Raw genomic sequence first — 15,207 nt, 5'->3', positions numbered from 1 at the left:
GGAGGCTGAGGCAGGAGAATGGTGTGAACCTGGGAGGAGGAGCTTGCAGGGAGGTGAGATCGCTCCACTGCACTCCAGCCTGGGCGACAGAGCGAGACTTTGTCTCATAAAATAAATAAACAAATAATAAAAAATAGATTAAAAATTATCTGGGCATGGTGGTGGGCACCTGTAGTCCCAACTACTTGGGAGGCTGAGGCAGGAGAATCACTTGAACCCCGGAGGCAGAGGTTACAGTGAGCCAAGATTACGCCATTACACTCCAGCCTGGGTAACAAAGCAAGACTCCATCTCAATTAAAATAAATAAATAAATACATGAATAAATATAGAAAAATGGAAGGCCAACATGATGAGCTTGTAAATTATTTGGGAAGAGGAAAGAGGATGATGATCACCTAGATGAGGTCAGCTAATTGAAGAAGATCTGAGAAGATAAGACTTTTGTAAGGAAGATTCCAGTTAAAGAGAAGGTGCCAGTGCTACAAGGTCTTTCATAATCAAGATCTCTTGGCTGGGAATAAGCCACACATACACACAGGCAACAAATGAGAGTATGTAAACAGGTGTGTGTTGTCAACCTAGATAGCAAACAGAGAGGGGGACTCTCTAAAATAAAATGTTTATTTGGGAATACACATTACAATGGGAAGACACACGCAGTGGTAAACTATATGCATATTCAGGGAGATAAAAGAAGACAAAGGTTTTTAAAGGAAAAATGAGGAGGATTATATCATTGTCTTCAGATAGTTATCCTTGGCTAGAGAATCAGTGACAAGGGTGGCACCAGTCTGAGGTTGGACAGGCAGTTCCTGGGCAGATATCCTTGCAGAAGTATTTTGTGTGTGTGTGTAGAGTGGCAATGACCTTTATGCAAGGTTGTGGTTTTGTATAGTCTTTTATGATAGTTCTTGTTATCTGGCATTTGTGACATACACTCCCTTCATGGCCTTCCCTAGCCCTGTTTGTCAGGGTTTTTAACACAAGTGGCTCCATACCGATTCTGACAACTTTCACAATGCATTACATGAATAAAGTGAAGAGAGGCAATTAATAGCTGTTTAAATCACTGTATTATGACAATTTAATTTATGTTACTTATGCCTTCATCTTTGGTAGTTAACCTCCTGAATAATAGAAGCATCATGAAAGGATACAGTCATGGGCAAGTTGGAGAGTTGGTTTGGAAGCAGATCATAGACAGCTGTGAATGCAGTGGTCCTCGTAATCAAGTGGTGCACCATCACAGGTTTTTATCTGTTATACAGGGGACTGACACACTTTTGTCAACCTCTAATGTCTCTTGTGGTTAACATAGAATCTAGAAAATGTGACCTTTGTACATTGATGGCAAAAGGTGTTCTCAAATGGATAAATTAATTTACAAAGAAAATAAGTAGTTTTAATATCAAAAATATTTTTAATAAAAATGCTTAAACATTTCTAAGTGTTACCTTCCAAAATTTCTATTTTGAAATCCATTCAGCTCTAGTGGTTTGAAAACCAGTCAAAACACAAGCCACTGGGTTAGGCATAACCTTTATTTTAGGAGTAGATGAAATATATATATATATATTTTGAATTGGAATCTCACTCTGTCACCCAGGCTGGGGTGCAGTGGCACAATCTCGGCTCACCACAAGCTCCATCTGCCACCTGGGTTCACACCATTCTCCTGTTTCAGCCTCCCGAGTAGCTGAGACTATAGGCGCCCACCACCATGACTGGATAATTTTTTTTTTTTTTTTGTATTTTTAAAAGAGACGGGGGTTTCACTGTGTTAGCCAGGATGGTCTTGATCTCCTGACCTCATGATCCACCCGCCTCGGCCTCCCAAAGTGCTGAGATTACAGGCATGAGCCACCGCGCCTGTCCTCTTCTGCTGCTTTTAATAATTACAAATTGATTTCAGCTGGGAACAGAAAAAATGTTATGCACATTTCAAAGTAATCTTAGTAAAGTAGGATTGGGTATTGAAAATTTTTTCATAATCTTTTAATAAGCAACTTAATAGAAAAAGGTTTGTTAAATGTAACACATTCATGAAATATTCAATTAATTTTATGAAAAAAAACTTCAGTAAGTCCTGCTATAATTTGAAAGTAATGTCTTTTATTGGGAATTTGTTTTTAAAAAGAAAGATTTACATAAAAAATAAACCTTGAATAAATGTGTTTATTGAAGTTATACAGAGTATATTATTCATTTGGTTTCGATACCCCCAATTAAAAGTGATTTATTTTCTATACATAATGTTGGTAGGATTTTTATTATTTACAATTACTAAAATAAACTGCAAAATTTTGCCTGAAACTGAAATACAACATAAGGTGGCTACTCCCAAAGTAACCATTTTCCTTTCAGTTTAGACTATATTCACCTGGCTCACTTCCGCTTATGAATATTTCTGCCTGTGGTGCCTAGAAATTGAGATATTATGCTTTATAATGAAGAAGAATTAAGACCCCTAAAAGCCTTTAGAACAACCTGGTCACTAGTACCTGGTCACCAGTCACTAGGTCACTTTGCCCTTAGTCACCAGTCAGTAATTTAGACAGTAGTCAATTAACGTTTGTGAAAGTAGTAAATGAGCAGTTCAGGTAAGACAGCACGCATTAATGTACGTTCCAATTTTGGTGCCTAATTTATTGCTGAAAATTTGACTTTGGTTTTCCCTGAAAACTGGAAACTCAAATTATCTACAGAGCATTTAATAGCAGCGTTTGAAAAGAACAGGACACTTGTTTACTTTATTTGGGGGATGATTATAAACTGATATTCAAGTTTAATTCTAAGGCAGCACTTCCTAATTTCTGGAACCTGTGGATATGTTACCATATATGGCAAAGAAGTAGAGTCACAGATGAAATTAAGATCGTGGACCTTAACATAGGGAGATTATCCTGGATTATCTAGGTAGGCCCAATGTAGTCACAAGGGTCCTTAAAAGTGAAAGAGAAATGAGAGGTCAGAGTATGTTATGTAAGAAGGACTTAACTCTCCCTTCTGACTCTGAAGTTGGAGGATGGAGCCACAAACCAAGAAATGCTGGTGGGCTCTAGAGACTGGAAAAGGCAGGAAAGCAGATTCTCTCTTAGAGGCTCTGGAAAGAAAGGAATGCAGCCCTGCTGACTCCCTGGTTTAAGCCAGTGAGACCTGTGTCAGACATCTGAACTACAAAGCTGTAAGATAGTAGATTTGTGTAGTTTTAAGTCACAAAATTTGTGGTAATTTGTTACAGCATTAAGAGAAAACTAATACAGCATGCATACAGATTATTCCACAGACCATTAGGCAGAAACCTTTCGTTTAGACTGGAAATTCATAGGCTAAGCATGGCAGAAGGGAAGGAGGACCAAGGAGTTATAAATCTAAGTTTTTTTTTTTTTTTTTTTTAGTATGTTCACTGTGCTAGTTACAGGGGTTACAAAAATTGGAAAGAAAATATAATTCCCATGCTCACAGAGTTTATAGTCTAGTTTGCAATCTAACTTCATATAGTTGAACTCCTGAACTTCTCTTTCAAATCTGCTCTTTCCATGGGCTCTCCATCTCAATAAATAGCAACTCCATGCTTTCAATTTCTTAGGCAAAATTCATTGATGTTATCCTTCTCATAAGCGATATGTTCAAGTCACCAGTGAATCTTATTGGGTCTACTTAACAAAACATACCCAGAATCCAATCACTTTTCCCATCTCACTTTCACCTCCCTGATCTAAGCACTCTCATCTCTCCCATGGATTTTTAAATGTCTCTCAACTGGATTTCCTGCTTCAGCCTTTTCCTTGTTGCAGTCTTTTCTCAACACAGTAGCCATATTGATCCTTAAATTGTGGGACAGATGGAGTAAAGTAACTTCTCAGCTCAAAGCCATCCAGTACCTCTCCACCTCATTCAGAGTGAAAGCCAAGGTCCTAATACATGACCTAGACCCCTTGGTGGCATATTATATAGTTGTTTCCAATTATATCCTTCCCAGCCATTACCTCCCGTACCTGTAAGAGGATCATACATTCCCACCTACTGCCAGTCAGGCAGAGAATCCCTCCCCCATTATCAGGATTGACTTACTTGCTTGGGCCAATAGAATGTCAGCAGGAAGCACAATATGTCAGTGCCAAGGAGAAAGTTAGGAAGCATTATGTAGTTCCGTTAGCTCTCCTGCTTTTTTCTCTGCTGTGAAAGTGGTAGGTGTGAAATAGGGCCTGCTTCTTCAGCCTGGGTCCCGGAATAAGAAGACTTGCAGCAGCTCATCCACACTACAGTGCATAGCATGAGAAGAAATAAATGTTTGTTATTGTATGTCACTGAGATGTAGGGGTCATTTGTTACTGCAGCAAAGCTGACTAATATATCCCTATCATCTTTCTGACCAGCTTTGCCTGTACTCTTTCCCTGACTCTGCTCCAGCCATCATGACTTTCTTGCTGTTTTCTTTAATATGCCAGGCATGATCCTGCCCCAGAACCTTTAGACATACTGTTCCCTCCACCTAAAAATACTCTTCCTCTCTCAGATATCTGTGTTTCTTGCTTTCTCCTTTCTCAGGTTTTTGTTCCAATGTCCAATTCCTTTTCTTACCTTATTTTTCTCCTTAGTAGTTCTCACCACTTAAAATACTAATTATATTTTCCTCCTTTATTTGTTCATCTTTCTTCCCCTAGATTGTAAGCTTACACAAGGGGTTTTGCCTATTTTGTTCACTGCTGTATCCCTAACACCTAGGATAGCATCTGGTGCAGCATAGTTACTCAATGTGTATATGTGGAATAAATAGTGGTGGTGGTGATGGTGTGTGCGTAGGGTGAGGCTAAGTAGGGTGAGGCTAAGTTTTTCACCATGTTGACCAGGCTGATCTCAAACTCCTGACCTTGTGATCCACCCACCTCGGCCTCCCAAAGTACTGGGATTACAGCTGTGAGCACACCACAGCACTCCAGCCTGGGCGACAGAGTAGGCTGTCTTGGGGGAGAAAAAAAAGAAAGTTTTTCCAGTATTTTACATCAAACTAAAACGCAGCTGGGACAGCATATGGAGAAGGAGTACATTGATACGGAATCTTCTGAAAAAAAGGAATAGATGAAAGATTTGAAATATGCTAAGACTGGGAAGTGATATGGAGGACATTTGACAGCCTAAAGAGTTGAGTCAGATCCATTCATTGCAGAATATCTTAAAAATAGAAATTGTCAGAATCATAAAATATTGATTAGATAATAAAATCCTGCTTTTTAGCTGGGCACAGTGGCTCATGCCTGTAATCCCAGCACTTTGGGAGGCCGAGGCTGGTGGATCACCAGGTCAGGAGTTCGAGAGCAGCCTGGCCAATATGGTGAAACTCCATCTCTACTAAAAATACAAAAATTAGCCGGGCATGCTGGCACGCGCCTTTAGTCCCAGCTACTTGGGAGGCTGAGGCAGGAGAATTGCTTGAACCCAGGAAGCGGAGGTTGCAGTGAGCTGAGTCTGCGCCACTGCACTCCAGCCTGGGCGACAGAGTGAGACTCTGTCTCAAAAAAAAAAAAAAAAATCCTGCCTTCCTGGGTAAAGACAATGATTTAAAATAGTTTTATTTGCAATGAAGCACAGCAGTTATCATTGAAATCCAAGGGATCATCTAGTACAGAGGGTAAGAATGTGGCTGTTAGAGCCAGGCTGCTTGGGCTCACAGCCTGACACCAGTGCCCACTGAGCTCTGTGTCCCTTCAGGAGAGTCACCTGAACCTCTTGGGGCCCCATTTTCTCATTATAAAATGGAGATGAAGATAATAGTAATAATAAAATGTGGTTATCTAGTATTCAGTAGTACAGTAGGAAATAATTCATTGCATATTTCAAAATTGCTAGAAGAATTGTAATGTTCCCAACACAAAGATAAATGTTTCAGATGATGGATCATCCCAGTTGCCGATTTGACCATTATACATTGTATACATGTATCAAAATAGCATATGTACAACTATTATATGTCAATAAAAGTGTTTTAATGTGGTTAAGATTAAATTAAAAATACATGTAAAGTACTTGGAACTGTGCTTGGCACATAGTAAGCACTTCACAAATGTGAGCTATTATTTTTATTATTTAAAAAATACATATGAGAAAATCTAAAGGGAAGATGTTTACACATAAACACAGACACACTCACATCCACACTTTGGACAAGATTTTGTGATCGAGTGTGTAGGAATAAAATAAAACTTTGATATTTTGACCATGGGCTATGAAATAATAGTCTGTGTTGATTTGTTAAAGTGACGCAAACCAGTCAGAGATGGTTGAGTTGACTGACGACACTTTATTTCATTAAGTCTTCACATTCACCTTGTGGGGTAGATTTTATTATTATCCCCATTAAATAGATGAATAAACTGAGACTTAGAGAAGGTAAGTAATTTGCCCATGGTCACTCAGCTGGACAAAGTAGAGCCTGTTTAAAAACTCTGCTGACCAGGCTCCTGCAGTCACACTCCTAACCATTTAAACAGAACAGGACAAACGTGAGCATGGCGGAGATGACAAGGATTTGATGTCATGGTGGTGACCTTGGCCAGTGTTGTATCCTGTCAAAATTGATGAGCAGTTCCATGGAAAACTTTTGGAGGCATTCTCTCTGATAGCCCAAATAAGGCCTTAGTGGTTACGTGTTCACATCCTAAGACAAAAGTATGATCTCAATTACGTTAATTTAAAAATTATATATGCATATGCATGTTGTGGGCCTATCACTCCCAGTGGCCTATCTTGTCTTTGTAGCTGGACTACCTGTTGGGAAGCCCAGCAAAAGGTAGCACAGAGCAGCTACCTGGGATGGGAATTTCAGTGAGATGCAGGAAGCCAAGTCCTCTGTTGTGCTTCCACGGCAGGACCTGTGGCTGAGACTTTGTTCTGGCAGGTCACCACAGTGTGCTTCAGCTGAATGGCTCCACCAGAACAGTAAGATTCATCAGTAAGATTGTTGTTGCAATAAACCTTTGTCACAGATCACCCATTCTAGGAAGATACAGGTTGATTTAGCCCAGGGTAAAACTTAGAAAACATATTCTTATGTTTATTAAATGATAATGTTTAGTATTTGAAATTGTAAGTTGTTTGCAAACTGTAATAATTTACTAATAATATCATCTCTTTTTGCAGCCCAAGCCAGAACCATGGCTCCAAAACAAAAGAAAAAGTTATCACGTCGCAAAAAAAGCCCAAAACCAATATTAGCTGGTAGGATTATTTCTTCATTGAATGGGATTTTTTTGTGGAGTATTTGTATATATATTAGAAGCAAAATGATTATGGTTTTACATATCAAATTAAATAAAATATTCCTGTGTCATAAAGTCAAATGAATGAGGAATAAGATATATGGAGATTCATTCTTATGGATTAGTCTTTTGACTAATTTCATTATGATACCAATTAAATGCTATATAATGAATGCTGTAGTAAACATATCACTAAGAGATAACAGTGTGAAAGACAATTATTCAGATTTTCTCTAATTATTCACAAGAGAGTTTAACTCTTCATTGTATGTTTGCACTTATATTTTGTGTTTTGAGGTTTGGTAAAGATTATAATAAACTGGCTGGGCACAGTGGTTCACGCCTGTAATCCCAGCACTTTGGGAGGCCGAGGCAGGTGGATCATGAGGTCAGGAGTTCGAGACCAACCTGACCAACATGGTGAAACCCCGTCTGTACTGAAAAAACAAAAATTAGCCGGGCGTGGTGGCGCACACCCATAATCCCAGCTACTCAGGAGGCTGAAGCAGGAGAATCACTTGAACCCCAGAGGTGGAGGTTGCAGTGAGCCGAGATCGTGCCACTGCACTTCAGCCTGGGTGACAGAGTGAGAGTCCATCTCAAAAGAAAAAGAAAAAAAGACTATAATAAACTGAGATGTATTTGATTCAAAAATGTAAATTTGACTTCTTTTTATTATATTCTAGCTAGTGAAGACATGGAACCAGTAAATATGGAGAGCATGGGTAAGTGGAAATATAATTTACAACTTACGTCCTCAGTTTTATAATATTTTAATTATGCAGTAAGCAAGCAGGAATACTGCAAACTGAAGTGATCAATCAAAATGTACATGGGCTAAAATTATACCATTGTAATTAAAATATAAAATGAAAAATTTTTTAAAGAAAAAATAAGAGTAGAGAATTTCAAACGAAGAAACAAACTCGGACCAAGCAGTTCATTAAAAATTCATTATATGATTATTGAAAGGCCTTTTATAACTATAAGTTGTAAAGTCTGCAACTTAAGACTTTTATCAGATAAGTATTTTTTCAAACTTTTGCTCATAGGTAGTTATCTGTACTTCACGCTAAGATGCCACTATTTCAAGGAAAGAGGCTGGTTTTTAAGCAAATAACTAGAACTTAGACAACTAACCTAATGTTGTTCCTACATGTAAAGGCTAAGTAATCTTATTATAACAAAACTTATTTTGGTGGGATGCAGGGGGAACCTCTCTCTTCGAGTTGACTTAGATGACACACTTCACTTTTAGAAAGGAGACAATGAGGGGGACAAGGAGGAAGACTTAAAAGCTCTGTAGTCCACTGTAAAGATTTTGTCTTTTAATCATATGGGATGAGGAAATATTGGTAATATTTAATCAAAGAGTGACTCCATCTGACATGTTTTTAAAGGGTCAGGTCGTCCTGGCTACTGTGAAGTAAACTGCAGGAGCAAGGACTGAAGCAGAGAGACTAGTTAGGAAGTTTTTCCAACAATCCAGGGAAAAGATGGTGATGACCTGGGTCAGGGCGGTAGAGAGGGGCAGAGGTGTGGAGTGTGGAGGTGGGGAAAAAGTGGGAAAATGTCAGCTAATGTCAGTGGCTCTGTTATCAGCACCCAGCACAGTGCCTGTGGCAGAATATGCTGCCCGATAAATATTTATTGAGTTAGTGAAACATGGGAGTCGTCTTTAGTTTCTTTCTCTCTCTCCCTCCACACCCCCCTACCCCTTCCAAACCACCCCAACTTCTGTGAATTCCACCTCTTTTAAAATATATCTCAAACCCATCTGCTTCGCATTATCTTCCCATCTGCAACCTTAGTCAAACCTCCCTGCACTCCTCCCATCGATTAGTTCCCGAGGTTTCTAATTGGTATCACTGCTTCCACTCAGTCTCCTTCAGTCCACTGGGCACACAGCAGCCTGACCATGCTTAAACTCGTGTTTCTTGCTTAAACTCCCCCATGGTCTTTCTTTGCCACTGGGCACACCTTACAGTGGTCCTGACTCCTGTGCTCAAGTGGTCCTGACCTTGCTTCCTCCTCCTCTTTGCCAACCTACAGCCCATCAGCCTTGCTTAGCACAGAATGTTCCAAATTTATTCCAGCCTCAGGGCCATTGCTTTTGCTGCCCCTGATGCCTAGCTAGATCTTACCTTTATGCAACTTCCTCTTTCTTATCGTTGAGATCTAGACCACTACCTCACTTCCTGAAGAGATGTTCCTTGACCTCTGTGTCACCTATTACCTTGTTTAATTGCTTTCATAGCACTTAAAATTCTGAAGTTAAAGTACAGTCAATTCTTGTTCACGGAATCTATACAGTCCCTTTGAATACTGAATTAGCCAATACTGAACTATTACTCCTAGGGGAAACACAAGGTTAGGTTCCTGTGAGCCTCTGGTCACATTTTCATTAACTAGTCAATATATAACCTTGTTTTATGTGTATTTCTGTTTAAATACTCCTTATGTAATGTATACTGTTGATCCCTAACACTGAACTCATGGCCAAATCATGGCAAACAGCACTATAACTCATTACTGAATAAATGAATGAGTGAATGAGTTGTGTTTTCTCTTGTTCCTGTCTAAATAGACCACCACAGCTACCCTGCTTAGTTCCATCTCTCAGCCTGTTTTCTCCCAAATAGCACTTATTACAATTTGTATTTATTTATTTTTGTTTTTTATTTTTTCTCTTCTTTTTTCTTAGAGATGGGTTCTCATTATGTTGCCCAGACTGTCTTGAACTCCTGGGCTCAAGGGATCCTCTTGACTTGGCCTCCCAAAGTGCTGGGATTACAGGTGTGAGCTACCATGCCCAGCCCACGATTTGTATCTATGAGTGTACTTTATTATTTAATATCTGTCTGTCTTCTAGATTGGATACCCTGGCAGTAGCACCATGCTTTTCACATAGTGGGTGCTCAGTAAATATTTCTTGACTAAATGCATTGACTGGTAAGAAAATCTGTGAACCTGATAAAGGGGCATGGTTTGAGATGTATTCATTGAAAGTAAATGAACTGAAAATTAGGAATATGTTTGCTTAAGGGAAAGAAAAAACTAACCTCAAACCTTTATGGTGAGACAAGTGTAGGTTTTGAGTTAGCATCCCCTTCTCCTCAAGCCTGTCTCTACTCCCAGACTCCCCTCAGGTAGCATCAGGACCCCTCTGACTTCCTTACGGTGGGGCCCTGACCTTGCCAACTGTTACTCAGGGCTGATGGCTGTCATGCTCCAAGAAACTGAGATCCCTTTTTCTAAGAAGGAACCAAGGTATCAATAGGCTAATTAAAAAACTGTCAGTCTTAAGGGCCTAACAGGGCAATGCCCAGAGGTTTCAGGAGAATAAATATAATTTTTACACATAGCTAATATTTGTGGAGCAATGACTTTGTGCCAGGCCCACTCTTCTCATTGCCTTAGCTCTATAAAGTAGGCATTATCATGGCCATTACAGACATGAAGGTGCTCTGTGACTCCCAAATGTTAAATAATGTGTCCAAATTATAATATGACTTAGTGGTATACGAGTTGCCTATTGCTGCTGTAACAAATTGCCACAAACTTAGTGGCTTAAACAATATAAATTTATTATTTAACAGTTCTGGAGATCAAGAGTCCGAAATTACTTTCACTGGACTAATGTCAAGGTGTCAGCAGGGCTGCTTATCTCTGGAGGCCCTGAGGGGTGAATATGTTTCCTTGCCTTTTTCAGCTTCTAGAGGCCACTGTATTTATTGACTCCTGGCCCCTTCCTTCCACTTCAAAGTCAGCAGCATAGCATCTTTGAATCATTCTCTATAACATCTGTTTTCCTTGTCACATCTCCTTCCTTGACTTTGATCCTCCTGTCGCCCTCTTATAAGGCCCCCTGGGATTACACTGGGCCAATCTCAAAGGCCCAATCATCTCCCTACCTCAAAATCCTTAACCTTCAACATCTGGGATAAATGTTTAAAAAAATGAAAAATAAATAAATAAAAAGAACATAAAAACAAAAACAACACAAAGTAAAGATCCTTAACATAATTATATCTACAAGTCCCTTTTCTTATGTAAGGTAACAATACAGAAGTGTATTAGTCTGTTCTCATGCTTCTAATAAAGACATACCTGAGACTGGGTAATTTATTTGAAAAAAGAGGTTTAATTGACTCACAGTTCTACATGGCTGGGGAGGCTTCACAATCATCGCGGAAGGTGAATGAGGAGCAAAGTCACATCTTACGTGGCAGCAGGCAAGAGAGCATGTATAGGAAAACTTCCCTTTATAAAACCATCAGGTCTTGTGAGACTTATTCACTATCATGAGAACAGCACAGGAAAGACCTGCCCCCATGATTCAATTACCTCCCACTGGGCCCCTCCTACTGCCCATGGGAATTATTCAAGATGAGATTTGGGTGGGGACACGCAAAACCATATTAACAAGTTTCAGGAATTAGACATGAACATATTAGGGGGACATTATTGTGTTTGCCACAAGTGGTTAATAGCACAGGCTTTGAAATTAGACAGACCTGGTTTAAGTCATAAACTTATGACTTAAAGTCATTTAGTGACTGTATGGCCACAGACGACTTCACCTCCCTGAGCCTCTGCTTCTTCATCTGAAAAGCAAGATGGACTATCTACCTCATAAGATTGATGTGGAAATTAAATTAGTAGTACATGCACATTTCCTTACATAGGGCTGTCACAAAGTAGGTTCATATTAACTCTTTTTACTATAAAAAGATACTATAAAGACAGATAAATAGATTAATCCATGAGAATAGAGTCCAAAAATAGACCACATGTTCATGGTCAATTGATTTTCATCAAAGATCCAAAGGTAATTCAGTGGAGAAGGGATAGTCTTTCCAACAAATGATGCTAGAACAGTTAGACAGTTGTAAGAGAGAAAGTGAACTCAATCCATACATCACACCACATACAAAAATTAACTCAAAATGAATCATAGACCTAAAAGTAAAACCAAATATTCTAAAACTTCTAGAAGAAAACATAGGAGAAAATCTTTGTGACCTTGGAGTTGGCAAAGATTTCCCAGATATGACACCCACAGCCAAAATCCCAAGAAATCTTAAAGCTTTCTTAAGATTTTCTTTTTTAAAATCTTAAAGATTTTTTTCTTTTATGGAATACTTGCCATTGCTGGCAAGTATTCCATAAAAGAATGTAGCATTGCTACATTCAACAATATGAATGAATCTCAAAATAATTATGCTAAGTGAAAGAAGATAAACAAAAAGAGTACATTTATAAATATTCCAGAAAAAAGCAAACTAATCTATAGTGACAAGAAAACAGCTTAGTGGTTACTTGGGGTTACTTGGGGATGAAGGAGGTGTATTGGAAGGCAGGGGCAGGAGGAAACATTTGGGTCTTATGGGTATGTTCTTTATCTTGACAGTGGTAATGGCTTCATGGGGTATGTGCAGATATTTATCAAATTGTACATATTGTATGCAGTTTATCATTTGTCAATTATAACTCAGCAAAGCTGTTTTTAAAAAAACTAGATAGCAACCAAGATGTTTAAAAGAAAAAAGAATGTACAGTTGAAATGTATGAGGGTTATTTTAAATAACACTCGTTATGTAGGACAATATATGTGTAACCTATGATTTATATTGCATAGTCTTCTATTGTGTGCACACAATAAGATTCTGAGGCATGAATTGTGTAGAGCTTGAGTCTGCCTTTGGTTCCTGCTAGGTGAATAACTGCCATTCACTGGATCCTATGGAACGTCATCTCTGTTCCTCCGTGTCTCTGTGTGGAGAAGCAGGACCCTCTCCATGGCTCTTTTGTGTCCACTCATTAGAGAGAAAGCATAGCATAGTAGGGTTCAGGGACCTTGGTTATGATCCCAGTACCACCACTTTCAACTCCCCAGAGGCTGACCTCGGCCATGTTATTGAACTCTGTGGCCCTCAGTTTTCTCGGCTAAAAAAATGGAGACAATTATAGTAACCACCTCTGAATGTTGTTGTGAAGACTAAATGAGTTAATAATACACATAAAGTGCTTAAAACTGTGCCTGGCAGCAGTAGGTGCACCATAGAAGTGCCCTCGCAGACATTGTCCTTGTGATTGGCACTCCTGGCCTCAGTCAGCTTCAGAAGGCCCTGAAGGGGCCTCCTCTGCACCAACACTTGTCTCACACTCCTTGGAGCAACCAGCCTCCCACTCTTCTCAAGGCTCCAGTGAGCCCATCTCATTGCTGATCACAGTAGCCTCCTTGCTGTAGCCTGTGGGGCTGTCCTCAGTGTGTGCCTCAAAGCCTACCCAATAGCAGTTGTTTTATAATATTTGGCTGGTGACCCTGTGGGATGGCCAGAAGCATCAGGCCTTGCCCTGGTTTGGTTCTCATGGTGATGGGGTGTGATGGTATTGGACTATAGAAGTTTTGTGTGATCTGTTGGCTGCCAGTTATCTGCAGTTATCACTGATTGCCAACTTGAACCAGAAACAGTCCACTAGTTTTACTGACTTCTAGATAAAGGAATGTTAGATCCTATAGTAGAGTTGCCTTGAAAAAGTCCAATTAGTGTGAAAGGATCATTTTTTGTGTGTGTGAAATATATCAAGCCAGGAGAATTTGAAGTGTGTGTTTAGTAGGGACAGATAACATAGAAAACAATCTTTGGTGCTGTCTTTCCAGTGTCGTGGATGGTAGAAAGCTTTCTGGTCTTCCTGAATGCCTCTGTTTATGAGGGACAGCTGCCTTCTTTTCTACACTAGCACAGTGTGAGTCTCACAGTCCCACCTTGTGGTTTTCTCAGGCAGAACTATAGAACTTTTGTTACACATTCGATACACAAATGCAGTCTGTTTGCAGAGGAGCACTTGATTTGAATCAAGTCAACAGTTACTTACTGAGCATCTCAGGTGCCAGGTGTTATGGTTAGTCTTTTGAGGGAGATAAAAGTGTATAATTTGTCCTTCATTCATGAACAACTTGAATTCCCAATGTCAGGCCAACTGACTGCAGTTAGAAATATACTTTCACATATAATCAGTGTTATGCATACAGTTATTTAAAACCTCCAAATTACCTGAATGATTGTACCATAGAGCCCCTGGGGTGGGGGAAAATATTTCTATTTGAAAATAAGCTCAAAATTCCAACATGAGAGGCCACAGACACTTTCCCTCTTGCTGGCACATCTGTTGAGCAGTTGGAGGGAGAATGGCCTGACATCCAGGGGCGTGGGTGCTGGAGGAGATGGGAGTGGATCCTGGGAGCTGGGGAGAGAGTCCTGGGGGCAGATGCAGAGCTGAGACTGTGTGGCTGATGATAGTGATACGAAAGATAAGAAAACAGGGCCGGGCGCGGTGGCTCAAGCCTGTAATCCCAGCACTTTGGGAGGCCGAGACCGGCGGATCACGAGGTCAGGAAATCGAGACCATCCTGGCTAACACGGTGAAACCCCGTCTCTACTAAAAAATACAAAAAAAAAACTAGCCGGGCGAGGTGGCGGGCGGCTGTAATCCAAGCCACTTGGGAGGCTGAGGCAGGAGAATGGCGTGAACCCGGGAGGCGGAGCTTGCAGTGAGCTGAGATCCGGCCACTGCACTCCAGCCCGGGCGACAGAGCAAGACTCCGTCTCAAAAAAAAAAAAAAGAAAAGAAAAGAAAACAGGAAGAAGGCTTGAGAAAGGGGAGGGCAGCAGGCAAAATGCTCCTTTGTCCTCTAGTGTCCACCCTCCTGGGGCATGCTGCTGCTGAGGACTGGCCTGGGGTGCGAAGAAGGCGTGGGAGGACCAGGGATGGAAGCCTCTTGAACCTCTCCTCTCTCTTCTTCTGAGAGCAATACTGGGACTGGCAGCCAGATGGGAGTAAAGGGATTCCCTGCCCACTTTCCTGTGTCCAAGGGTTTATTAATACAACCGAGAAGTCACTATTTGAAAAATGTGAGGAATTGAGTAATAGTAAGTTTG

General features: G+C 40.2%; 1 protein-coding gene across 1 annotated transcript in view; it reads left to right on the top strand.

Moving 5' to 3' along the window:
• WDR63 (WD repeat domain 63) overlaps positions 1 to 15,207 on the top strand; it is a 74,748-nt gene that overhangs the window by 3,024 nt on the left and 56,517 nt on the right. Inside the window, exons 2-3 of the mRNA XM_011956112.1 lie at positions 7,143 to 7,220; positions 7,948 to 7,986. Coding sequence (XP_011811502.1) covers positions 7,157 to 7,220; positions 7,948 to 7,986 — 103 coding nt within the window. The 5' untranslated portion in view covers positions 7,143 to 7,156. The remainder of the gene's footprint in view (positions 1 to 7,142; positions 7,221 to 7,947; positions 7,987 to 15,207) is intronic.

The sequence above is a fragment of the Colobus angolensis genome, unplaced genomic scaffold, assembly GCF_000951035.1.
Source record: "Colobus angolensis palliatus isolate OR3802 unplaced genomic scaffold, Cang.pa_1.0 Scaffold41, whole genome shotgun sequence".
Lineage (NCBI taxonomy): Eukaryota > Metazoa > Chordata > Mammalia > Primates > Cercopithecidae > Colobus > Colobus angolensis.
This window is presented reverse-complemented; position numbering and strand designations above follow the sequence as displayed.